Consider the following 27,586-nt stretch of genomic DNA (forward strand, 5'->3'; position numbering starts at 1 on the left):
TGAAGTGTGTACGCAATGTTGGTGTGTGTTCTCCTGAGGCCTCCTCCAGTCAGTGACCTCTCACACCCACTCAGTGAGCAGCTGCCCACATGCCTGGCATAGAAACACACGGCGGGCAGCCTGCGACATCCACAAATAAAACACTGGGAGACGTACACACAATCACACAAAATGTGTGCAATCAGCCTAGAGGCCTAACTCTGCAAAGGACTCAATTTATATTAGAAATCAGCAGATGAGCACAGGAAACTGGCCTCCTTTGAGGAAATGATACAATCAAGTGTTTTAATTTGGGGGAAAACACTGGCTGATGAAGCGTGAACAAGTCCAGATGACGGCGCAGTTTCAAATATCCCCTGAAGACAAGAGCCGCCCAAACACTGAGATCATCGGCAGTACTGATATATTCATTTGCAAGCAGGAGAGGATAAATTCACTGAGTAACCATAGTGGATGAAAGCCTATAGGAGGTACTGCGTTTACCCTGTATCCCTCCCTCCATCCAGGCAACCCTCTGAAGAATGAGCAGAGTAAACAGGAACAAAGCATATCAAACCGCCCTGTGTTTCCTTCACTCCCTTTCCCGTCTCCTCTGAAGTAGGTTTGTCTATTATGTCTCCCTGAGGGACATGTAATCAACTCCATTGGAAGCTGCCACACACGTCTGTATTAACATTAAAACGGTAGATATTAAGACAGAGGTCATGCATTTGGAAAGTATTCAGACCACTACTTTTTCCACATTTTGTTACGTTACAGCCCTATTCTAAAATCGATTATGCAAAATAAAAAAATCCTCATCTCCACACACACACACACACACACACACACACACACACAACCCCATAATAACAAAGCAAAAACAGGTTGACATTTTGGCAAATTTATAAATATAAAAAAAACATAAATATCTTAATTACATAAGTATTCAGACCCTTTGCGATGAGACACGAAATTGAGCTCAGGTGCATCGTTTCCATTGATCACCCTTGAGATGTTTCTAGAACTTGATTGGAGTCCACCTGTGCAAAATTCAATTGATTGGACATGATTTGGAAAGGCACACACCTGTCTATATAAGGTCCCACAGTTGACAGTGCATGTCAGTGCAAAAACCAAGCCATGAGGTCGAATTGTCTGTAGAGCTCAGAGACAGGATTGTGTCGAGGCACAGATCTGGGGAAGGGTACTAAAACATTTCTGCAGCATTGGAGGTCCCCAAGAACACAGTGGCCTCCATCATTCTTAAATGGAAGAAGTTTGGAACCCCCAAGACTCTTCCTAGTGCTGGCCGCCCGTCAACAGGACAACGACCCTAAGCACACAACCAAGACAACACAGGAGTGGCTTCGGGACAAGTCTCTAAATGTCCTTGAGTGGCCCAGCCAGAGCCCGGACTTGAACCTGATCGAACATCTCTGGAGAGACCTGAAAATAGCTGTGCAGCTCCCCAGCCAACCTGAGAGAGCTTGAGAGGATCTGCAGATAATAATGGGGGGGGGGGGACTCCAAATACAGGTGTGCCAAGCTTGTAGCATCATACGGAAAAAGACTCGAGGCTATAATCACTGCCAAAGGTGCTTCAAAAAAGTACTGAGTAAAGGGTTTGAATACTTACGTAAATGTAATATTTCAGTAGTTTCTTTTATAAATTGGCAAACATTTCCACAAACCTGTTTTTGCTTTGTCATGGGGAATTGTGTGTAGATTTATAAGGGGAAATATCTATTTAATACATTTTAGAATAAGGCTGTAAAGTAACAAAATGTGGAAAAAGTCAAGGGGGTCTGAATACTTTCCAAATGCACTGTATAGTCAGTGTCCAGATTTCAGTTTACATTTAACCCTTCTGAACAGTCAAGGCAACAGTTCTCTTGAAATGCCATAGGCCTATTTGAAGTCCTGATCTTGTGACTGGCGAATTTGCATAGCTCCTCAAACAACATAGGCACTGATCATCCTCTATTACCATAATCAAATCTTTACCAAACATCCCTTTTCTGGCCCTCCTTTCTCTTTATCTCTCCATTTTGTAGCTTTTCTCTTATTGAATTAAAAAACGCAGACATTGTCCTTTTAACCTCAGTGGATCCAAGGTAACTTTTTCTGCCCATCTGGCAGTTGGTGTGTAGGCTATTTGTCACGCGTAAAGTCAGGCTTACACACTAATTACAATTGTTTAACTATGAAAGAAAAACCTAATGTCACCTATAAATATAAATTGCATAAGAATTATACATTTGTATTTTTATGTATTCTGTTTATTCAACCCGACCACCCAAATGCCCTTCATCAACACAATATTTCATGACCCTAAACCCATCTGCCTTGTGGATATAACCATGGGGACTGCAGGTTGAGTCAGCCTACACATCACTAACTGACACACACACAATATACGGGTAACTGCCAAAATAAAGGAAACCCCAACATAAAGTGTCTTAATTGGGCGTTGGGCCACCACGAGCCACCAGAAGAGCTTCAATGCGCCTTGGCATAGATTCTACAAGTGTCTGGAACTCTTTTGGAGGGATGCGACACCACTCTTCCACAAGAAATTCCATAGCTTTGTGTTTTGTTGATGGTGGAAAACGCTGTCAAGCGCCGTTCCAAGAATCTGTTGACTGACACACCCCCTATGCTCCTTTGAGACCGCTATCAAAATCAGAACGCTTATTCTAGCCATGCCAACAAAAATAATGGGCAACGGAATTTGTATACAGAACCCTAAGCTTGATGGGATGTTAATTGCTTAATTACATCATCACTCATTTCCTCAAGTGTTTACTTTATTTTGGCAGTTACACGTGTGTGTACAGGTAAAAACATGGACGCTAGGAAACACTGACGTAGAGTTTTTCCAGACCACCAGACTATGGCCCAGAGTTTTTCCTGGTCGGGTCACATTGCAAGGAAAAACTTCTGTCCCTACTCACGGTCTCTCATTTGAGTCAAAGAACACAGCAAAGTGGAATGAATACTTACAGGGTCTCCTAGCTCTTCCGTGTCTTGCGTCTTGAGTGAAGGCCTCGTCCTCAGCAGGATGTCATCGCTACATTCATTGTCGGATCCGTTGGGGGACTCTGCTAGATCCAGGAAGTCGTCTCGCTTCTGACCTCTGAACCTGATTTTGTCCAGCCGCTTTAGCATGTTCAACACCCCTCTCTTCAGCGGCTTTACCTTAGCATGGTGTACAGCAATCCTGAAAAGACAAACAGACAAGGGTCAGAGGTTCCCCTTTGAAAAGCACTGAAAATGAAAGGGCGGGGTCGATAGCAAGACATTTCTTTGCACGGAAGTAGTTTCTTGTAAATAAGTACCGAAACACTACGGAACACAGTTGCACAAGTTAAGACAATCGTTGAGTGTGGTCGATACAAGCGTTTAAAATAAAGATATAAAAACAGACACCATACACAATAGACACACTAAAATATAGGCCGTCAGCCAAAGTATACTAATAATGTAGCAGATCACTCCATTTAAGATGGCATCTCTGCCCCAATATCCAGTTAAAGCCTATCCCCTTTCATCATTGCGTTTGTCGTCTCTGTCTATGACTCAGTAAGCCTGATGAGACTTGATCCCAAATGGTACCCTATACAGTGCCCTGCTCAAAAGTAGTGAGCTATAAAAGGGAATAGGGTGCCATTTGGAACACAGCCATATAGATCGAGCGGTAGAGCCATCGAAGGCCCATCAGTGGTTGAGTCGTCAGCCATCACCCAGGGCTACAGCCCTTCCTGCCTAGGAAATGATCACAACCCCAGAATGAGGCGTGGAGCGAGATGGAGACAAGATGCGATCAACCGTCTCACTTCAAACGCTGTCTCCAAAAATATGACTTAACAACTTGATTAATGTGAATCCTTTTGACCTTTCTTTAACTGCAAACCAGTTCAGTATATGCATTACCTGCCTTGTTGCTCTTGTTTTGATTTATTTTATGTTAATTTTCAGTTTGTTATGGTTGGGATTGTCATTTTCAAGTCACTTTCATTGTAAACAAGAATAGAAGAAAACAAATAGGTCGGGGACCTAAGCGACCGCTTATGTCTGGAGCCGGCCCTGCGCGCACACACACACACACACCCTGGGCTGTATTAAGGGGGGGGGGGGTGGAAAGGGGCTAGTGGAAACTTGGTGGGTGACACAATAGCTCTCACACACCCCTCCCCCTAGAAACAGATCCGGCTTGATAACACCATGCAGCTCTCAAGGTTCTAGCTGTGTTGTTATAGGCCTACTGCATCTCTCCATCGACAGCCTTTACCTTTTCATTCGTTTGGAGCAGAAGCAGCAAGTCTCAGAGTAACAGTGAGATGGAGGAGCTGGAAAGCCTGCCGTCCATTAGATGAGAGAGGAGGAATTACACTCAAGGTTTCTCTGGTCACAACATTGACTCCGGTCTCTGTGTGGGCAGAGAAACCTTCAGCACCGTCATACCTCTATCCCTTTCCTTCAGCTGAAAACAAAACACTTCCACCCACATGTGAAGAGAGAAAGAGCGCGAGAGACACACACACCTACCTGAAAGGCCTTGGCTCATTCACACTTCATTAAATCCCACACAAACAAACCTAAATGTCGAGAGAGCATCTAATGATGCGAATGGCACCAATGACAATCTACACAGCCAAGGAAACCTTCACTCTAATGTAAAATGGTGCGCATCAGAGCTCGGTGTCCTACAAGTGATGACGCCATTAGAGCAGACCAAAAGGGATGACGCACATGGAGGCACAGGACTTTCTATAGGATAGTTCAGGCCATTTTCTGGCCAGGGGAATCTGATCTGGCTCTAGAGGTGGATGTCATCTACGCTTGTTGTGTCCTCATGTGCATCTCTAGGAAGTCCTCTGCTCACCTCATTATACACCTCTATGGTCAGTGTGTGACTAAGCCCCTGCCAGTGCTTCACTAAGCTGCAAGGTAGAAGTTACCCCTAACCACAGATCTAGAATCAGATTACCATTGCCCTAACCATTTAAGGAGTTGATTAACCTCTGACCTTAGATGAGATAATGACCACAGAACTCCACACCATCAGCTTAGTGAAGCATTTGGACAGTTGCAGGAGCAAGGCGAGGTGGTACTATAGGGTAAAGCTGGAATGTTGTTCAGAGAAGAGAGTGAGTTTTTCTTCAATGGGATATTCCTAGAGAGGTCCCGAAGCACTGCTTAATCATACAATCAGTCAAACATATACAACCTTAGACTACACAGACTCAAGACACACAGCTCAGAAATATTCAGGCACATTGACACACAGCACATCAGTCTATACTCCTATGAGAGCCATTGCTACTGTATGCCAGCCATGAGTGCTGTGATGTCTCACTCCAATGAGATTCCCACCTCTGATGTGAGTCTGCTGAATAAAAGAGAAGGGGCCACAGAGAGACTTGGCTCTGCTCTCAATGCCGAGTGTGTTTGATTGAGCACTTTCTGAGAAGAGAACAGCATTCTAGGAACTGGATAGTCACTGGCATTGTTTAGCAGTGATGGAAGACCCCACACTTGCATAGAAAATAGGACATTGTTGAATTAAACAAAGACATTAAATCAAACATTGTTAGGTGAGAGATAGTAAAACTTGCAGAAAAATAAATTGACAGACATTTCTGAGAATAATACCAACTAAAAACTCCCACCCGGAAATCCCCCATTGGCAAGTGCTTTACACATCTCACACCCACCTGTAGGTGTTACATTTACTAGGCAGTCACCTTACACAAGTTTCGTTTCACATGAAATACACTACACCACCCAACCCCCTTGTCAATGTCATTCCTGGTTGCAGACCGACTGAACCTGTAGTCTACATGTGATTGTTCATTCAGAGACTGAATTCTGAATGAATGTCAAAGTTAGGCTATATGTTGAAATGTTTTAGTAAAGGAGTTGAGTGTTTGGTCATTTTTACTACAAATTAAGTGGAACAGGGACAAAACACAATTATAATTTATAAAAATGACATGGTCTATGAGTCTCACTACACTTGGTCCAAGCTCACATATTTTACAATGGAAGCTAGGCTAAAATCAGGATGACAACACACTATAGGCCTAAACTATGAGATGAATAATGAATTCACTTTATTACATTCGTAATCAAAGGGAGATGGCCATATTGCCTAGCTAGGCACACTGTACATCGTTAGGTTGAAAGGAAGACTCATCATCACGATACAATGTTTGATAATGTGCTGTGATTCAGGCTATTCAGTCTGATGGGTGATCAAATTATGACCTAAATATAAATTACTGAGTCTAACTAGCCACAGCATTCGCCATGTCAACTCCGCTAATAACTCTATTCAATGAACACATCATCGGTGAGGGACAGGCACTGCTAACCCAAGATGTACTCTTAAGGAGCTTACCATTACTCCTTAAAAGAGTCCAAGTACCATATGTTATTTTCAGAGGTAGACTGGCTCTGGCAGCCAAAAACTGTAAGCATGAATCGATTCTCAATTGCGATATGGTTCTAGAAACCTAAATCCGTTTAAAAATAATTTCACAAATGCAAAATACACACTTAAGCATTGGCAGTTTGAAGTGACTCAAATCCTGTTTCTTTGCATATCCCATAAGAATCGGTTATTTTTCCTGCAATCTTAACAGCCAAAAAGCACATGGTAGTAGATATTTCAAGCCACATTTCAAACCAACTTCGTAGGTGGTTTGAAGTCAAATACAAATCTGATTCCTGGCCATGGGACTTTTGTCTGAACGGTCAAATCAGATTTATTTACCCGTGTGGTTTTTACTTATTTGGCATTTTTTGTTGCTTGGTAGCTACTCTGTTGACCGTTTGACAAGAACATGTGGTAAGTTAGCTAACTAGCTAGTTAATGGTTTCCAAACAAATGAGTGAACGTGCTAGAAAGCCAAACTGCTAGCTAGTTTGGTAACTAAGTTGACGCTCCAAAATGGACTTCGTTTTGAAAGTTGGAGGCCTTTTAAAAGGTGTTCTTACTGGGAAACATCCATGGCAGGCACTGTTGTCACCATAGCTTACCACATCACTTTCTGAGCACCAACACCAATTGGCCTACACCACTGTGCACACACTTATTATGACAACTAGCTTAGTCATGTCAGTAAATTACTTCGGTCTGAACACACAAATCCAATTAGGTCACTTGTCTCTTGCCGTTTGGACAGTCAGTATTAGAAAACTGATTTTGGAATTAAAGGCCTTCATTGTATACCGTTTTAACAGCTTTTTCACAGTTGTAGCCGACAGTATTTCAGTGACAACATGTTTCTGGCGGCCTTCTGTTACATACAGGTGGTCAGGAGCATGCTAGCACAGGTGGTCCCTGTCTTCTAGAAGCACACACAAACATAGAGATAGTGCCATGTGGGAACACTGACCCCAACCCTATAAAAAAAAAAGGTGTGTATCAATTTAACATGGTTCACAAATTATTTATTTCTGATATGAAAGATCCTTATGCTTCCAAAACCGTACGGCAAGCGAGGCATGTTCATGTTCAGACCGAGCGTCGGGGGTTCTTAAACCTTCCCGGTACAGAAGACGCCTTGATCCAATGACTTGTGTCATGGAACTGAGACTTCTGCTCAAAGGTTAATGTACTGATAAGATATGAGCCTAAAACACCGTGATAGACGGAGTATGAAGGACCAATGTTGTATTGTTTCGCTGTACCCGCGACGATTCGCGACTGTAACAAAGCGCGTAAGCAACAGTAGGTGTTGGCCCGCTGTGACATAATGTAACAAGTCCGTTAGGTTCGTCTTCGCTTCCCACCATTCATTTTTGAAGCTATGGCGATGCAAAGTTTATTTGTAATACGGTTTATTTGTAGTGCCCAATTCCTATTTCTCAATTAAAATTGTAATCTTCGTAAATGAGACTACGCACAGTAGACCTTGCGCTCCATTAAATAATAATGAATTACCCAACTAAGATCCAAACATACATTTACATACACACCACACGTAAATACTTGAGCTAGGCTACTTTACATGGACATTATTTATATTAACAAATAAAGTTTATTCTTACCCAGCCCGTAAATCGTAGCAAAGTTTCATTAACACTGAGAATTGCCTTTGAATGTATCCAGTAGCGTACACCTGCTCACAACCGCCAAGACACAAGCTGTTTATTGAGCCTCAGCCCCGCCATCACAATCCGCTCTTTTGTAAACCAGAGCAACGATTTACATCCCGCTGCAGCCTTGATTAGTTTTGTAGAAATGCCAACTCCCCCCCCTAGAGAGAATAGCATAGACTATCTCATTCAGTACCGTTTGAAACCAGTCTCTCTCTTGTTGATTTCATAGCTCTCACACACAAGACCAGGACATTTCGTCATGTCAGCAGACTTCCTTTCTTAAAGGGGCCGCTTATGGAGTTTCAAAGTTCTCAACAAGCCTGCCCTTGCTGTTATTGTACCTCCCACTATGTATTCGTCTGCTTTCATAATGCCCATCAGCATCCTCTGTTGGATGACAGTATTTTAACGATGTAGGCCTACCAACAGTATTGCATGTGCACAGTTGATGTCATATATTATTGGGACAGTTCTCTCATGTAATACAGGTGAAGAAGTTAAATAATACATACATACATACATTGAATTAATTTACATTTGCACATATATAAACTGCAACAAAACCATTTTTAATGAAATAACCAAACAGTTGGCAGGTGTTTTTGGAATACAAACCTTTGCATGTGTCCACTCAGATAAGCAAGGCAGAAATCTAAACGTCCACCATCTACAGAAATGAGCTCCAAAACAATGTATAGTCCGTTTGTCCTGTTATCCAGTTGTCCCAAAAAACGAATGTAGACTAGTCAACATGCAATTGTCACCATACAATGGTCTCCTCTGTACTCTCCAGCAGCTGATAGTCATTTGTTCTATTGTACAGGCTGATACTTAGAACCCTGTGTCTGTCTGTTGTCAGTCTGTTGTGAGACAAGGTCTGTGACTCAGTGATGAGACTGTTGATACACTTCATGGCCAAAAGTACACTACATGACCAAAAGTATGTGGACACCTGCTCGTCAAACATCTCATTCCAAAATCATGAGCATTAATATGGAGTTGGTCCCCCCTTTCGCTGCTATAACAGCCTCCACTCTTCTGGGAAGGTTTTCCACTAGATGTTGGAACATTGCTGTGGGGACTTGCTTCCATTCAGCCACAAAAGCATTAGTGAGGGCAGGCACTGATGTTAGGTGATTAGGCCTGGGTCGCAGTCTCGTTTCAATTCACCTCGAAGGTGTCCGATGGGGTTGAAGTCAGGGCTCTGTGCAGGCCAATCAAGTTCTTCCACAACGATCTCGACAGACCATTTCTGTATGGACCTTGCTGTGTGCACGGGGGCATTGTCATGCTGAAACAGGAAAGGGCCTTCTCCAAACTGTTGCCACAAAGTTGGAAGCACAGAATGGTCTAGAATGTCATTGTATGCTTTAGCGTTAAGATTTCTCATCACTGGAACTAAGGGGCCTAGCCCGAACCATGAAAAAGAGCCCCAGGCCATTATTCCAACTCACAAAACTACAGTGGGCACTATGCATTGGGGCAGGTAGCATTCTCTTGGCATCCGCCAAACCCAAATTCGTCCAGATGGTGAAGTATGATTCATCACTTCAAAGACCTAGTTTCCACTGCTCCAGAGTCCGATGGTGGTGAGCTTTACACCACTCCAGCCGACGCTTGGCATTGCGCACGGTGATCTTAGGCTTGTGTGCAGCTGCTCGACCATGAACAGCATTTCATGAAGCTCCCGACGAACAGTTATTGTGCCGACTCGGCAGTCCAGTTCGGTGAGCTTGTGTGGCCTACCACTTCGCGGCTGAGCCGTTGTTGCTCCTAGACGTTTCCACTTCACAGTAACATCACGTTCAGATAGTAATATGCTATGTGGAACAAACATGCTTCTCTGACATGTATACTGAGCAATAATATGAACGCAACATGCAATAATTTCAACGATTTTACTGAGTTACAGTTCATATAAGGAAATCAGTCAATGGAAATAAATAAATTAGGCCCTAATCTATGGATTTCACATGACAGGGCACCCGCTCACCCACTGGGGAGCCAGACCCAGCCAATCAGAATGAGCTTTTCCCCACAAATGGGCTTTATTACAGAAATAAATTACTCCTCAGTATTTCTTTCCTCAGCTGTCCGGGTGGCTGATCTCAGACGATCCCGCAGGTGAAGAATCCAGATGTGGAGGTCCTGGGCTGGCATGGTTACACGTGGTCTGCGGTTGTGAGGCCGGTTGGACGTACTGCCAAATTCTCTAAACGCTATTGGAGGTGGCTTATGCTAGAGAAATGAACATTAAATTCTCTGGCAACAGTCTTGGTGGACATTCTTGCAGTCAGCATGCCAATTGCATGCTCCCTTAAAACTTGAGTCATCTGTAACATTGTGTTGTGTGACAAAACTGCACATTTTAGAGTGGCCTTTGCAAGGTGCACCTGTGTAATGATCATGCTGTTTAATAAGTTTCTTGATATGCCACACCTGTCAGGTGGATGGATTATTTTTACATTTACATTTACATTTAAGTCATTTAGCAGACGCTCTTATCCAGAGCGACTTACAAATTGGTGCATTCACCTTATGATATCCAGTGGAACAACCACTTTACAATAGTGCATCTAACTCTTTTAAGGGGGGGGGGGGGTTAGAAGGATTACTTTATCCTATCCTAGGTATTCCTTAAAGAGGTGGGGTTTCAGGTGTCTCCGGAAGGTGGTGATTGACTCCGCTGACCTGGCGTCGTGAGGGAGTTTGTTCCACCATTGGGGTGCCAGAGCAGCGAACAGTTTTGACTGGGCTGAGCGGGAACTGTACTTCCTCAGAGGTAGGGAGGCGAGCAGGCCAGAGGTGGATGAACGCAGTGCCCTTGTTTGGGTGTAGGGCCTGATCAGAGCCTGAAGGTACGGAGGTGCCGTTCCCCTCACAGCTCCGTAGGCAAGCACCATGGTCTTGTAGCGGATGCGAGCTTCAACTGGAAGCCAGTGGAGAGAGCGGAGGAGCGGGGTGACGTGAGAGAACTTGGGAAAGTTGAACACCAGACGGGCTGCGGCGTTCTGGATGAGTTGTAGGGGTTTAATGGCACAGGCAGGGAGCCCAGCCAACAGCGAGTTGCAGTAATCCAGACGGGAGATGACAAGTGCCTGGATTAGGACCTGCGCCGCTTCCTGCGTGAGGCAGGGTCGTACTCTGCGAATGTTGTAGAGCATGAACCTACAGGAACGGGTCACCGCCTTGATGTTAGTTGAGAACGACAGGGTGTTGTCCAGGATCACGCCAAGGTTCTTAGCACTCTGGGAGGAGGACACAATGGAGTTGTCAACCGTGATGGCGAGATCATGGAACGGGCAGTCCTTCCCCGGGAGGAAGAGCAGCTCCGTCTTGCCGAGGTTCAGCTTGAGGTGGTGATCCGTCATCCACACTGATATGTCTGCCAGACATGCAGAGATGCGATTCACCACCTGGTTATCAGAGGGGAGAAAGGAGAAGATTAATTGTGTGTCGTCTGCATAGCAATGATAGGAGAGACCATGTGAGGATATGACAGAGCCAAGTGACTTGGTGTATAGCGAGAATAGGAGAGGGCCTAGAACAGAGCCCTGGGGGACACCAGTGGTGAGAGCACGTGGTGCGGAGACAGATTCTCGCCACGCCACCTGGTAGGAGCGACCTGTCAGGTAGGATGCAATCCAAGCGTGGACCTTGCCGGAGATGCCCAGCTCGGAGAGGGTGGAGAGGAGGATCTGATGGTTCACAGTATCAAAGGCAGCCGATAGGTCTAGAAGGATGAGAGCAGAGGAGAGAGAGTTAGCTTTAGCAGTGCGGAGCGCCTCCGTGACACAGAGAAGGGCAGTCTCAGTTGAATGACTAGTCTTGAAACCTGACTGATTTGGATCAAGAAGGTCATTCTGAGAGAGATAGCAGGAGAGCTGGCCAAGGACGGCACGTTCAAGAGTTTTGGAGAGAAAAGAAAGAAGGGATACTGGTCTGTAGTTATTGACATCGGAGGGATCGAGTGTAGGTTTTTTCAGAAGGGGTGCAACTCTCGCTCTCTTGAAGACGGAAGGGACGTAGCCAGCGGTCAAGGATGAGTTGATGAGCGAGGTGAGGTAAGGGAGAAGGTCTCCGGAAATGGTCTGGAGAAGAGAGGAGGGGATAGGGTCAAGCGGGCAGGTTGTTGGGCGGCCGGCCGTCACAAGACGCGAGATTTCATCTGGAGAGAGAGGGGAGAAAGAGGTCAAAGCACAGGGTAGGGCAGTGTGAGCAGAACCAGCGGTGTCGTTTGACTTAGCAAACGAGGATCGGATGTCGTCGACCTTCTTTTCAAAATGGTTGACGAAGTCATCCGCAGAGAGGGAGGAGGGGGGAGGAGGGGGAGGAGGATTCAGGAGGGAGGAGAAGGTGGCAAAGAGCTTCCTAGGGTTAGAGGCAGATGCTTGGAATTTAGAGTGGTAGAAATTGGCTTTAGCAGCAGAGACAGAAGAGGAGAATGTAGAGAGGAGGGAGTGAAAGGATGCCAGGTCCGCAGGGAGGCGAGTTTTCCTCCATTTCCGCTCGGCTGCCCGGAGCCCTGTTCTGTGAGCTCGCAATGAGTCGTCGAGCCACGGAGCAGGAGGGGAGGACCGAGCCGGCCTGGAGGATAGGGGACATAGAGAGTCAAAGGATGCAGAAAGGGAGGAGAGGAGGGTTGAGGAGGCAGAATCAGGAGATAGGTTGGAGAAGGTTTGAGCAGAGGGAAGAGATGATAGGATGGAAGAGGAGAGAGTAGCGGGGGAGAGAGAGCGAAGGTTGGGACGGCGCGATACCATCCGAGTAGGGGCAGTGTGGGAAGTGTTGGATGAGAGCGAGAGGGAAAAGGATACAAGGTAGTGGTCGGAGACTTGGAGGGGAGTTGCAATGAGATTAGTGGAAGAACAGCATCTAGTAAAGATGAGGTCAAGCGTATTGCCTGCCTTGTGAGTAGGGGGGGAAGGTGAGAGGGTGAGGTCAAAAGAGGAGAGGAGTGGAAAGAAGGAGGCAGAGAGGAATGAGTCAAAGGTAGACGTGGGGAGGTTAAAGTCACCCAGAACTGTGAGAGGTGAGCCATCCTCAGGAAAGGAACTTATCAGGGCGTCAAGCTCATTGATGAACTCTCCAAGGGAACCTGGAGGGCGATAAATGATAAGGATGTTAAGCTTGAAAGGGCTGGTAACTGTGACAGCATGGAATTCAAAGGAGGCGATAGACAGATGGGTCAGGGGAGAAAGAGAAAATGTCCACTTGGGAGAGATGAGGATCCCAGTGCCACCACCCCGCTGACCAGAAGCTCTCGGGGTGTGCGAGAACACGTGGGCAGACGAGGAGAGAGCAGTAGGAGTAGCAGTGTTATCATTGGTAATCCATGTTTCCGTCAGTGCCAAGAAGTCGAGGGACTGGAGGGAAGCATAGGCTGAGATGAACTCTGCCTTGTTGGCCGCAGATCGGCAGTTCCAGAGGCTGCCTGAGACCTGGAACTCCACGTGGGTCGTGCGCGCTGGTACCACCAGGTTAGAGTAGCAGCGGCCACGCGGTGTGAAGCGTTTGTATGGTCTGTGCAGAGAGGAGAGAACAGGGATAGACAGACACATAGTTGACAGGCTACAGAAGAGGCTACGCTAATGCAAAGGAGATTGGAATGACAATTATCTTGGCAAAGGATAAATACTCAGTGACAGGGATGTACAAATTTGAGATAAATAAACTTTTTTGCGTATGGAACATTTCTGGGATCTTTTATTTCACCACATGTAACATGGGACTTTTGTTCAGTGTTTTGGCCCAGTCCAAAACCAGCCTCCTTTCTGTCGCTTATCTGTCCTGTAAACCTAGATCTGAGAATGGAGGGCTAGGTGGAGCTGCTGTAATATTCATGATTTCATGATATGGCTTGCATCCATCCGATCCGTTCAGACCAACAAAGTGTCTAGGAGAAGAGGGTTTGATTTTGGACTGGGCAGAAGTCTGGTCTCCCTCTCTCCACTCTCTCTCTTTACTCTCTCTCCCTCTCTTTTAATGTCTTCCACTAAGGTGATGCTCACTTAACAAACATGATACAGATGGACCCCACTAAAATGTCACTGAGCTGTTCGTCATTGCACTGGATGAGCAAAGCAAACACTGTTTTGCAATCCAAGCATTTTACAGTAAAACCAATCAGATAAAATGCCAGGTCATCCTCTCACAACACTATCTTATACTGTTAAGTAAAAACAGCAGTATGCAAGATTAAGAGGAAAATTCAGATCATGTCTTAAAAACTTCAATCACCACTGTGCATATGCGTTGTGTTACGTACGTCCACTGAGACCATGTTTTAGGTAATTCAATGACCGTCTTACAATATTGTAACACATTTTATTTGACACAATATCGCAGTACTATGACATAAAATCCTGGTCCCAAATTTCTCATTGGACATGTTACAGTAGCAGGAGGTATGTTTTGTGGAAACTAAATTATTTTATACCATGGTTTTACAGTAACTAATCCCTACTCTATTTCTGGCCTAAACACAACTCTCTCTTTTATATATATATATATATATATATATATATCAGAGCTGTGGGGCTGAGGCGCCCAAATCCTCCCTCCATGTTATTAAGAAAAGTCCTAATCCCAATTGAGCGTTTTCTAGAGCATTCATTGCACATGTTTTCTTCTTATGCAATCACGACTAACACACTTTGAGTCAATTATAGAACAGCTTGGAGGGGTTGGTGCTGCTTTAATGATGTCAACACACAATTGTATGAGGGGAAATGAGATTAGACATTTTGTAAGAGGTAGAAAGGAGATCAAATACGAATTGATATGCAAGTCTGTGATGGGAAAACGTATCTTTATTTTCAATTGTAAAAAAAAAAAAAAAAAAAAAAAAAAGAAATGGATTCATTGAATTTTATTTCAATTTCTGAAATTATGGACCTGGACTTAAAGTGACCCCAGCCGTTGATAAGGATATTTGATATATTGATATCCTATTTCTATATCCTACATATTTACAAAAATTCGAATGAATTGTGTGTTTCGTTTAGGCTTATCTTGGGCTGACATTTTTGATGGCCATGTAATTCTCTCTCAGACAAGGTGAGAATTCCCTGTCAAGAAGAGAACTTACACAAGCTACTGGGAAATCCACGCCCGCCGACTTTTTCTTTCTCTTCTACCCCAGTAGCTGGATGCCGCTCTGGTTTGATGGAAGTGTCACCGCCATGACTGCTCTCTCCACAGCCGACTGGCCGGTACTTTGCAGGGATCCCTACCCGAAGGGGTCTCCAAGATGGCGTAGCAGGTCAGACGTCTTTGTCGTTGTCTTGTCGTGTCCCGTGTGTATATCTTTTATCCTTCGTATATATTTCCTAATATATTTTTTATATTTTTAACCTCAGTTTCAACATACTCTCCCTCAACCCGCCTCACCCAATGTGGTATGGATCTGCTATTTTCTATACTTTAGAACCGGAACCCCAAACAGAAGCTAGCCAGCTAACTAGCCAGTAGTCAGTTAGCCACTGCTAGCGGTCATCAGCTAACCTTAGGCTGGTCAACTCCTGCCAGTCTGCACAGCGCGATTCAACCCAGAGCATACCGGACTGCTTTTTCTCCACATCCTCGGATTCCTACCGCAAGCTATGAACCTTCTCACCTGGATCATCACAGCTAGCTAGCCGAGTGGCTACCCCCTAGCTAACGTCTCTGTCCCGAAGCAAGCACTAGTGAGCCTGGAACTAGCCTCGTGCTAGGCACATCTCCCGGCTAGCTGAAGAGGTCCATCAGCCACTCCTTGGGCTACAATACATATTTTGCCAATTGGCCTGGACCCCTTTTACTGCCGACACGGAGCCCCGCTGATCCATCACAACTGGTCTACCGACGTAAACCGCCGGAGGGGTTTCAACAGGCTCCTCCGTCGCAACGTCCCCTGAAGGCCCATACGCTAGCCTGCTTACCGCGGCCCGCTAGCTGTCTAGAGCATATCAGACTGTTAGCTGAAGAGCACCATCAGCCAATTTCTTGGGCTACAATACCTATTTTGCCAATTGGCCTGAACCCTTTTACTGCCTTTAAGCACCAGCTGTCAGAGCAGCTCACATATCACTGTACATGTACACAGCCCATCTGTAAATAGCCCATCCAACTACCTCATCCCCATATTGTTATTTTTTTTTTTGCTCCTTTGCACCCCAGTAGCTCTACTTGCACATTCATCTTCTGCACATCTATCACTCCAGTGTTTAATTGCTAAATTGTAATTACTTCGCCACTACGGCCTATTTATTGCCTTACCTCCCTAATCTTTCCTCATTTGCACACACTGTATATATATATTTTCTTCTATTGTGTTATTGACTGTACTTTTGTTTATTCTATGTGTAACTCTGTGTTGTTGTTTGTGTCGCACTGCTTTGCTTTATCTTGGCCAGGTCGCAGTTGTAAATGAGAACTTGTTCTCAACTGGCCTACCTGGTTAAATAAAGGTGAAATAAAAATATAAAAAAGAAATAATGGAGTTAGTAGGATGCTACTGGATGACGTGCATGTTCGTGTTCTCGGTCCTACCAACCATCCATGAAGATATGTCACTCACAGTGGAAGTCATAAACAGCAAACTCAGGCAACGGGGGCCTCCTGGCGAAGGTAAGCCTGGACCAGACACAGACTAGAAACAGCTTCTCCGCCCTAGATCCAGAGGTTCCGGCGCCTTGTTCCCTGGTGGCTTCTGATGCTAGGTTGGAGCCTGAGGTACCTGTGCCTTCATCCTCTGTTCTGTCTCCCTCTCCGATGGTTTCTAGCTCGGGTTCAGATCCTCAGAGCTGTAGTATCCATTGGTATGAGGATACCAATGGATACTACAGCTGGCTCGGGTCCATTGGGCCCCGCCACTCTTCGGTCCTCGAAGGAGTTTTCGAATCCCCTCGAGGCGAAAGAACGGATGGACCTCCTCAGCCATTGCACCAGCTGTCATCATCGGCAGCTTCATGGTAAGAAACATCTTGGTTCCCGTGGTAAAATCCCTGTGCTATCCTGGAGAATAAGTACGGGACATTACAAGGCTGCTTCTGACCGTTCTACGACAGCTGCCGGGAGCTAACACTCTCATAGTCCATGTGGGGTCAAACGACATTAGGAGGGTCAAATGAATAATTACAGCTCGAAAAGATTGCAGAAAGGTGGCCAATTATTTCTGGTCAAATAAAATTGTATTTGTCACATGCCCCGAATACAACAGGTGTTTCACCTTACAGTGAAAGGCTGAGTTACAAACCAGCAATGCCGTTTTAAGAAAAATGTGTTAGGTAAAAAATAGACAAGTAAGAAATAAAAGTAACAAATAATTAAAGGGCAGCAGTGAAATAACAATAGCGAGGCTATATACAGGGGGAACTGGTACAGAGTCAATGTGCAGGGGCACCGGTTAGTTGAGGTACTTGAGGTAATATGTACATGTAGGTAGAGTTAGTGACTATGCGTAGAAACAAACAGAGAATAGCAGCAGCGTAAAAGGGGGGGGGGGGGGGGCAATGCAAATAGTCTGGGTAGCCATTTGATTAGCTGTTCAGGAGTCTTATGGCTTGGAGGTAGAAGCTGTTGAGAGCCTTTTGGACCTAGACTTGGTACTCTGGTAACGCTTGCCGTGCGGTATCAGAGAGAACAGTCTATGGACTAGGATGGCTGGAGTCTTTGACCATTTTTAGGGCCTTCCTCTGACACCGCCTGGTGTAGAGGTCCTGGATGGCAGGAAGCTTGGCCCCAGTGTTGTACTGGGCTGTACGCAGTACCCTCTGTAGTGCCTTGCGGTCGGAGGCCGAGCAGTTGCCATACCAGGCAGTGATGCAACCAGTCAGGATGCCCTTGATGGTGCAGCTATAGAACTTTTAGAGGATCTAAGGACCCATGCCAAATCTTTTCAGTCTCCTGAGGGGGAATAGGTCTTGTCGTGCCCTCTTCACGGCTGTCTTGGTGTGCTTGGACCATAATAGTTTGTTGATAATGTGGACACCAAGGAACTTGAAGCTTTCGATCTGCTCCACTACAGCCCTGTCAATGAGAATGGGGTCATGCTCGGTCCTCCTTTTCCTGTAGTCCACAATCATCTCCTTTGTCTTGATCACATTGAGGGAGCGGTTGTTGTCCTGGCACCACACGGCCAGGTCTCTGACCTCCTCCCTATAGGCTGTCTCGTCGTTGTCATTGAGAGAATAGCACCCACACCCATTGTTGAGCCATGGGTGTGAAAGATTCATCAGGCTACTGGCATGACACACCTGGCTAAAAGATTACTGTAGCTCTGTTGGAATAACTTTTATAGATAACTTTGACACCTTCTAGAAACAGATGATGCTCTACAGGAATGACGGAGTGCATCCAAATCATCTTGGCTCCTGGACTCCTGTCCACGCTTTTCAAGGCTGCATTGAGACAATGACTTATCAATAACCCAAGCACAGATCAGATAATCCCTATCATTGTGTCGCTGAGTTGTCGTAATGCTGCAGCAAATGTACACTATCCCAGTGGGGTTGGCAGTCATAATGTAAGTAACCTAATTCATGTCCCTCTAACTCCCCTGAATGCCTCTGTCGATCCTACAGCTATTGTATACAGTAATCATGTGCCCATGAACCCGAGTTATACTGTTAGCACTGAGGCGGTTTGTCCTAGAAGGAGGTCCACTGTGTGAAGCTCACCCTGCACTATCAGCTCGAACGTAAATAACATTGTCATGTCTACTTCTGATAAGCTTCCCAGTGAGGCAATAAAAACAACCAAGCATCCCAGAAAAGTGCTAAAAATAGCCCACATTAACATAGAGTACCAGTCAAAAGTTTGGACACACCTACTCATTCAAGGGTTTTTCTTTGTTTATACTATATTCTACATTGTAGAATAATAGTGAAGACATCAAAACTATGAAATAACACATATGGAATCATGTAGTAACCAAAAAGTGTTAAACAAATGAAAATATATTTTATATTTGAGATTCTTCAAATAGCCACACTTTGCTTTGATGACAGCTTTGCACACCCTTGGCATTCTCTCAACCAGCTTCTCCTGGAATGCTTTTCCAACAGTCTTGGAGGAGTTCCCACATATGCTGAGCACTTGTTGGCTGCTTTTCCTTCACTCTGCAGTCAAACTCCTGATTGTGGAGGCCAGGTCATCTGATGCAGCACTCCATCACTCTCCTTCTTGGTCAAATAGCCGTTATTCAGCCTGGAGGTGTGTTGGGTCATTGTCCTGTTGAAAAACAAATGCTAGTCCCACTAAGCACAAAGCAGATGGGATGGCGTATTGCTGCAGAATGCTGTGGTAGCCATGCTGGTTAAGTGTGTCTTGATTTTTTTTTTAAACGACGACAGTGTCATCAGAAAAGCACCCCCACACCATCACACCTCCTCCACGCTTCACGGTGGGAACCACACATGTGGAGATCCTCCGTTCACCTACTCTTCGTCTCACAAAGACAAGGCGGTTAGAACAAAAAAATTGGACTCATCAGACCAAAGAACAGATTTTCACCGGTATACTGTCCATTGCTCTTGTTTCTTGGCCCAAGCAAGACTCTTCTTCTTATTGGAGTCCTTTAGTAGTTTCTTTGCAGCAATTCGACCATGAAGGCCTGATTCACGCAGTCTCCTCTGAACAGTTGATGTTGAGATGTGTCTGTTACTAGAACTCTATGAAGCATTTATTTGGGCTGCAATCTGAGGCTGGTAGCTCTAATGAACTTATCCTCTGCAGCAGATGTAACTCTGGTTCTTCCTTTCCTGTGGCGGTCCTCATGAGAGCCAGTTTCATCATAGCGCATGATGTCTTTTTGCGACTGCATTTGAAGAAACTTTCAAAGTTGAGTGCTGAAGCGCGTATTGCGTAAAAATTGTCTGTACTCTGTTACAGCACTCACTACGAAGTTCCAAACTGCCTCTGGAAGCAACATCAGCACAATAACTGTTCGTTGGGAGCTTCATGAAATGGGTTTCCATGGCCGAGCACCTACACACGGCTGGGGGGGGGGGGTGTAAAGCTCGCCACCATTGGACTCTGGAGTAGTGGAAACACATTCTCTGGAGTGATGAATCACACTTCACCATCTGGTAATCCTATGGACGAATCTGGGTTTGGTGGATGCCAGGAGAACGCTACCTTCCCAAATGCATAGTGCCAACTGTAAAGTTTGGTGGAGGAGGGATAATGTCCTGGGGCTGTTTTTCATGGTTCGGGCTATGCACCTTCGTTCCAGTGAAGGGAAATATTACTGCTACAGCATACAATGACATTCTAGACCATTCTGTGCTTCCAACTTTGTGGCAACAGTTTGGAGAAAGTATTTTCCTGTTTCAGCATGACAATGCCCTCGTCCACAAACCGAGGTCCATGCAGAAATGGTTTGTCGAGATCAGTGTGGAAGAACTTGACTGGTCTGCACAAAGATTTTGGAGTGAGATATTCGACGAGCAGGTGTCCACATACCTTTGGTCCATGTAGTGTAACTGCCTTAATGTGGCTGTACCCCAGTAGCTGCTGCCTTTGGCGTCCTTAATGAATATACATACATTGTAAGATGTCAAGAGGCTGGTGTGCAGAGATGGTTGAGTTTAGAGCAGGGGTGTCTAACTCCACGGGCAGCATTCGGTCTTCAACGAGGTCGAGTCCCTGTCTATCTTCTGTAAACATCTGAAACAGTACCTCTTCAAAGAGCATCTTAAATGATACCCCCCCCAAAAAAAAAATATATAATCCTGAACCAACAAAATGTCACTGACTGTTTAGCTTTAATTTCCGTGATTTGGAGAGATGGATACAGTCAGAAATGGTATAAATGTAGCTCCATTCTAGACTTGGTCTAGCTCCATTTGGTCTTTTTTCATATCTTGTTTTAGCTCAAACCACCTGTGGGCCAGATTGATCCCCCTCGCGTATGTTTGACACCCCTCGCTTAGAGGCAGAGGAAAGTAAAGGAGAAAGAGGTGGCGGGGGTTTACTTTTTTCATTTCAGTGACACTAAGTGTGCGTGTGTGTGTGTGTCTGTGTTTGAGTGTGTGTAGTCTAGACTTCACACACGCCAGAGAAAATCCTAAAAGGGAGCCCTTAGTCCAGATTTAAGACAATTAGAGCGTACCAAGACGTATTCAATCAGGGCCCTTACCCCTACCCATCAGCCCTGGTATCTATTGTGGCAGATGGTGAGATGAATGTATCTGCAATGAAATGTACTTGTTGTGATACTATTTTACAACCAATAGATGGCGGTGTAGGATCATTGTCGTGGACTTTTTTGAGCCGACAAGGAGGACAGTTTGCTGAAGTCTGTATCTGCTGCATGGCACTGTCTTCCAGTGGTGCCACCATGGGCCCGGCTACAGGAAGATGAATTATTAAAACGATAACAGTGCCTGAGAGATACTCAGGTGGGGCAGAGATAATTTAGAGAGGAAAGGTCAGTGCCAATTCTTCTGAGTAGGCTAAAGTGTCTCCACTTAACCCCCAACGATACACACGGAGTGTGATTATACAGTGAACATATGATTCTGAAGAGTATGAAATAAAAGGAGTATTGGCTGATTGTTCATCTCAGACCGAAAAACACTGACATTTAAGAAAAAATCACAACTGAGAGAGCACAACATCTTGAGATTTTAAAGCTATCGGTCTCAGGTGCCCCCAAGACTACCTCTATCCTTAACCCCCCCATTACTACCTGCACGCATCCTCAACTGTCTGTGTCCCACACCAGCTCTGTCACCTGAGGTCGAGCCTGTTGTCACTGGGCTGCCTGACGTTCCCTCACTTTCACAACGTACTGTACTTATTAGTGTGCCTTGCTTCAGCAAGACCACTCTAGCATTTCTACTTACTTCTGACTAATTGTGCCTTGCTAAGTGTGGTCCAGGTAAGTGTGGCCTTGCTATATATCTTGTTGGAATGACTTAGTAAAAAACAAATAATTCAAAACGAGATCCTAAGTCGTTCGGACGAGATAATTCAAAGAGTTCAGTTTTTTGGGGGTGGGGGTACTTCAGGGCTTCTGTAGTAGACACAAATCTGCCAAGGAAGAGGATGGAGTTGGTCTTGTGTCTGGTGAAGAAGAGTAAGGGGTAGTACCTCTTTTTTTTAGGATAACGTGATCTGCCTCGCAATAACCCCACTACATGCGTCAGCTTTTGTTCTGTTCATCCCAGACAGGTTTGCCTTGTCCTTGTCAAACATATTAGTCACGTCTAGCTGAGACAGATGCTCCCTCAATTGGTTGTCCTCAACTTTAAAGACATCCTCCGGCGACGTTTAAAAGAAAACTTTTACTGTTGAAAAGCAATATCCCAAATATAAATACAGTAAAGTACACACACTAAAGGGTAAAAAAATACATGTTTTACCAAAATAAATATATTTTTGGCAAACTTCAAGAAGTAGAGCATTGAAGGAGTTGGTCTGATGGGAATAATTCATGTCATTTCCCCTTGAGGAACAATAGACAAGCAATATAGAACAAAAGAGGAAAGCCCTGGACCACCTATTGAGATGTCTTTTTTTAAAGTAAATCGGGTGTTAAATTAGGTGGAAGAGTGAATTTAGGAAGGTTGACCGTGACCTTGTCCGTCCACTAGTTAATTTTCTCTGGTGTCAGCTCTTTTTCCAGCTTTGACATAAGGACGGAAGAGACCACTTATAATAGAACAGGTTACCTTCAGAAAGTATTCACACCCCTTCACGTTTTGTTGTGTTACAAAGTGGGAATAAAATTGATTTAATTGTCACTAATTTTTGTCAAAGATCTATACAAAATACTTTTTGTTGTTGTTGTTATTAATGGAAAATAAAACACTAATACTATATATTAGATAAGTATTCAACCCCCTGAATCAATTTGTGTTAGAATCACCTTTGGCAGCGACAACAATTGTGAGTCTTTCTGGGTAAGTCTTTAACAGCTTTGCACACATTATTCTTCAAAAAATAATTTAAGCTCTGTCAAGTTGGTTGTTGGTCATTGCTAGCCAGCCATTTTCGAGTCTTGCCAGTGATTTTCAAAACTGTAACTAAGCCACTCAGGAACATTCAATGTCATCTTGGTAAGCTCATGTTCAAATGTTGAATTTGTCTCCCAGCGTCTGTTGGAAAGCAGACTGCTGATGACAATCATACCCGTAACATGGCCCTTGAATGTTTTGGTACACCTACTGGATAGCTCTTCTTTGTCTACACCCATTCAGCACCAATCACATCTTCTTAAGCCTTAGCTCAGCCCATCTCTTTAAGTATTCACATGTGAGGCCATGTGCTAAACAGAGTAAGGTAGTGAAGTAAACAACCAAATATTTCAAGAGTAAAAGTGATGTCGTAGCAAAAATCCACTTTATCTAGTTCAATAAATGACCGTAATCACCCCCAACTAGATTTAATGTTATCTATCGATCTAACATTAGGCTATAACTAGAAATGCAAATGGTTTCTACACAGATCCTATACGTAATGTTAGCTAGCGAGCCAGCTAACGTTAGCTAGCTAGCGTAACAGTACGCTTTAACTTGCAACGAAAACAACTTTACAAGCATACCCATAACATGATGTGGCCACCACCATGCTTGAAATATGAAGTGGTAGGTACTCAGTGATGTGTTGTGTTGGATTTGCTCTAAACATAATGCTTTGTATTCAGGACAAAAAGTTACATTTCTTTGCCACACTTTTTTTAAAGTATTACAAACAGGATGCATGTTTTGGAATATTTTTATCCTGTACAAGCTTCGTTCTTTTCACTCTGTCAGGTGCCTTTGTAAATTGCCTCCAGTGTGTTAGAGTGCGCTCTGGGTAATTTGTGTATTCAGAGCGTTGTCTGTTTGTAAATCCAGAACACACACTGGACGCTCTGGCTGAAGAGAACGGTTGATCCAAGCCTTCTGATCTTACAACGGCAGTCAAGCACCCAAGCTAACTGGCTAATTGACACATTTAATTAGTGAAACTCTATAGATGTTGAAAGGCTCTATACTTTCAGTATAAAGTCGTTAACTGAGTTGTACTTGGAGGTTATCAATCTTCAGTGGTGGTTATATTAAGGTTCTGTGTTCTATGTCAGTATAGGCTAACTGGAAGGTTCTGTACCTTTAGTAGTGGGGTCATTTGAAACGCCAACATACATGATTTCAGATGTTTATTCTCTATTCCAATGCTGCTTAAAGGGAGAACACTCACCTGGTTGATTTTAAATGGATGGTCAGAGGTGTGAGCACTGGAGAATGTACGTAACTAAGTTGCTTTAACGTACAGAGCATTCACAAGAACCAGTCTGGTCATTTCGTTGACATTTCCTGGTTTAACAAGCTTTCATTTTATCTGTGGACAAACAATTCAAATGTAGAACCACTCCACAGCGGGAAAATGAACTCCAGGTAAAAAGGTGAAGACTACTTGATGTGTGCTTTTTACAGGCCAGTTTCACCGTTGAATGTTGATGATAAATGATTTCTAAAATCTTCCTTTGTGTTTGTGTAGCGGTTTCATCAGAGCCGAAGAGTCTCACTTGGCCCCCAGGTGGACCATGGTCAGAGGTGAACTGATGCTCATGGGAGAGAGCTGGTCTTACTGGAGTTAGATTAGCCAAGTGTGTGAAGAAAGTCCAAGGCAAACGCTGTGTTTGAGCTACTGACAGTGGTCATAGCTGACTGGTGTTCCTACAAAGAATGAGTGTACGAAATGACAAGTATAATGGTAATGCAAAGCCCACCCACCCCACCCCCCAGAAAATGTATTATAAAGAAGTTTTACGGAAAACTACTTTTTGAGGGGGGGGGGCAGCTAACTTCCTGCATCTCAAAACATTTTGTCATTAGGCTAAAAGAATGTTGCCGTTTTTAAAGCTAATTTCCTGCAGTTCTACATATTTTGCCATGAGCAGAGAGTGTACTCTTTAAAAATGTACTCTTTAAAGCTCATCTCATGCCATTCCTCACATTATGCCATGGGGATGAAAGCACTTGCAGTTCATGTTATACTTATGACATGTTCATATGCTATCTGTGGGGGCCCCTAACGAACATAGATTTTAAATCAATTATTGTAGGGGATGAATCGACCTGTTCTTAATATTGGGGGGCACATCCCCCATGGCAATTTTTCCTATGAAATTAGGAAATACTTTATTTCAGTTGTACGGAATAATTGTCTAATAGATAAATCGCTCCAAGTCTGCTCAAAAAGTAGGACAAAGTTGTTCTGATGATAATAACCACCAGAGGGCAAAACATATCTTGAAATAATTTGGTAGCAAGCAGGACTACGGTAACACTAGCTTTTAGGGAGCGGAGATGAGGTGATGGTTGCAATTGAGATCAGCTGTGTGGATGAATTTAACACATATTTATGGTTAAACTAGAGATCTGCCTGCGATAATTTAGTGGCCATCGACGGTTACAATGGGCCCGTAGACTACTTCACACGCTACAATAAGCTCAACTGGACACCTAAATGAGACAGTGAATGAACTGAGAAAGCACACAGGGCATTCTACGCAATAAAAAAAGTTCATTCAAATTGAAATACCTATACAAATTTGGCTAGAACTAATTGAATGTGTCATTGAACCAATTGCACTTTATGGCAGCGAGGAGTAGGTTTCCACTTGTAAAACAGGATTTCACCCAGGATTTCACTGTTTGTAAACATTGTACATTTAAACAAACACGGTGTACAGTCTCATAACATGGTTAAAACTATAATTTTGATATCATAGATGGTCAGTCTTTGCATCCCTATCTCTGGATATGATTTTGAGTGGTTACATTTCTACAGCCCTATTTGGAACACTCTGTCATACATGTCGATCCAGAGCATCCCAAACCCGGACGACGCTGGGCTAGTTGTGCGCTGCCCTATGGGACTCCCAATCACGGTAGTGACACCTCTAGCACTGAGATGCAGTGCCTTAGACCGCTGCGCCACTCAGGAGCCTCTCTGATGACATCCTGGCATTTAAAGTATAGGCTACTCGATTTTCAAAAGTTCTGCCCTGCATGCAGAACTTGTGTTCGTCCCGAACACCCCATGGAAATCCTGCACGCAGTTCTGTAAGATTCTCCTAAATGTCCAGAGGAAAACAACTACAAACAATGCATGCAGGGCAGAACTTTTGAAAATCGAGTAGCCTATACTTTAAATGCCAGGATGTCATCAGAGAGGCTCCTGAGTGGCGCAGCGGTCTAAGGCACTGCATCTCAGTGCTAGAGGTGTCACTACCGTGATTGGGAGTCCCATAGGGCAGCGCACAACTGGCCCAGCGTCGTCCGGGTTTAGGGTTTGGCCGGGGTAGGCCGTCATTGTAAATAAGAATTTGTTCTTAACTGACTTGCCTAGTTAAATAAATAAAAGAGAGGAAGAGGCAAAGCGAGAGGATTTACACTGTCCAAAATCTGTCCGCATGAGATAAACCCTTTTTTGTTTGGAGGTCTATGAAAGCGTGTCAAATTAGGGGAGGCTTATTTGATTGAATAGAAGTTTCATAAAGTTTAGGCTGTTACAAATGTACTGATATAAGTGGATGCATGTGGCCTTTGAGAAAAAGGACTAAAGCTGTGCCTGTTGTTCCACACGAGTATCTGCCCTCTCATTGGCTAGAATGGCCCCACCTGATCTCGCCTGCTTTCAATCATTTGAGGACGCGTATTTCCATTGTTAGAGAAGTCACTTGGCTATTTTTCAGAGGTGGGACCAAGTCATTGTTTTACAAGTCACAAGTAAGTCTCAAGTCTTAGCACTCAAGTCCCAAGTCAAGACAGGCAAGTCCGAGTCAAGTCTCAGGTCAAGACCGACAAGTCAAGTCTCAAGTCCTAAACTTTGAGTTTCGAGTCCTAAACAAGTCATAATGTGCTCTTCACCAAATGTAATACCATTTCATATTTTTAACAAGAGGAATAGTTAGTATATTAAATATACGCAAATCATGAATGCTTTAAAAAAATATATATATTTATTATTTTCCAAATAAACTATCTCCATGGAAATACATGGGTAGCCATGAGAAAGGCACATCAATATGACAACAAAAACGAAATATTGTAGTGCTCTCTCTCAAGATATAATCTAGACACCTAAAACAATCCTGCCATAAAGTTACAATCATTTACTAAAAGGTACATCAAAACAACTGCTACTGAACGTCAAGTAGGCCTACAATTTGAACACTGGCCTGAAAGTCTGTGAAAAAAATACAGATGGGAGATAAAACCTGCTTCGACAACAGCTGATAATCCTAAAAGGGGACGCACTCTACAAAAATGTACGAATAACGGGAAACAAGCGCGATTGAGCATTCGATGGGCCCGTTCCTCTGCCCTTGCGTTGCTGACGCATACCAAGTATTATTACGCCCGCATAAGTATTTTACGTATCAGTTTATCACATATTTTATAGCAATCATGTCAGTCGATGACAGTCGATGACGTGGCATGCAACCATTGGTTTATACACACAATGTCTGAGCAGAGGAACGTGAATACACCTTCTCAAATGAATGAGTAGTAGT

The 27,586-nt window shown here is 44.2% G+C and overlaps 1 protein-coding gene across 2 annotated transcripts in view; it reads right to left on the minus strand.

The window, feature by feature from the left end:
* gramd4a (GRAM domain containing 4a) overlaps positions 1–8,360 on the minus strand; it is a 59,350-nt gene extending 50,990 nt beyond the window's left edge. The window contains exons 1-2 of one of the 2 annotated variants that reach the window (XM_071386352.1): positions 8,041–8,360; positions 2,986–3,202 (exon numbers count right to left, since the gene is read on the minus strand). In XM_071386352.1, coding sequence (XP_071242453.1) covers positions 2,986–3,202; positions 8,041–8,069 — 246 coding nt within the window. In that variant the 5' untranslated portion in view covers positions 8,070–8,360. The remainder of the gene's footprint in view (positions 1–2,985; positions 3,203–8,040) is intronic. The other variant, XM_071386353.1, reaches the window with a different exon arrangement.
* Between the last annotated feature and the right edge of the window lie 19,226 nt (positions 8,361–27,586).

This window comes from Salvelinus alpinus, chromosome 37, assembly GCF_045679555.1.
Source record: "Salvelinus alpinus chromosome 37, SLU_Salpinus.1, whole genome shotgun sequence".
Lineage (NCBI taxonomy): Eukaryota > Metazoa > Chordata > Actinopteri > Salmoniformes > Salmonidae > Salvelinus > Salvelinus alpinus.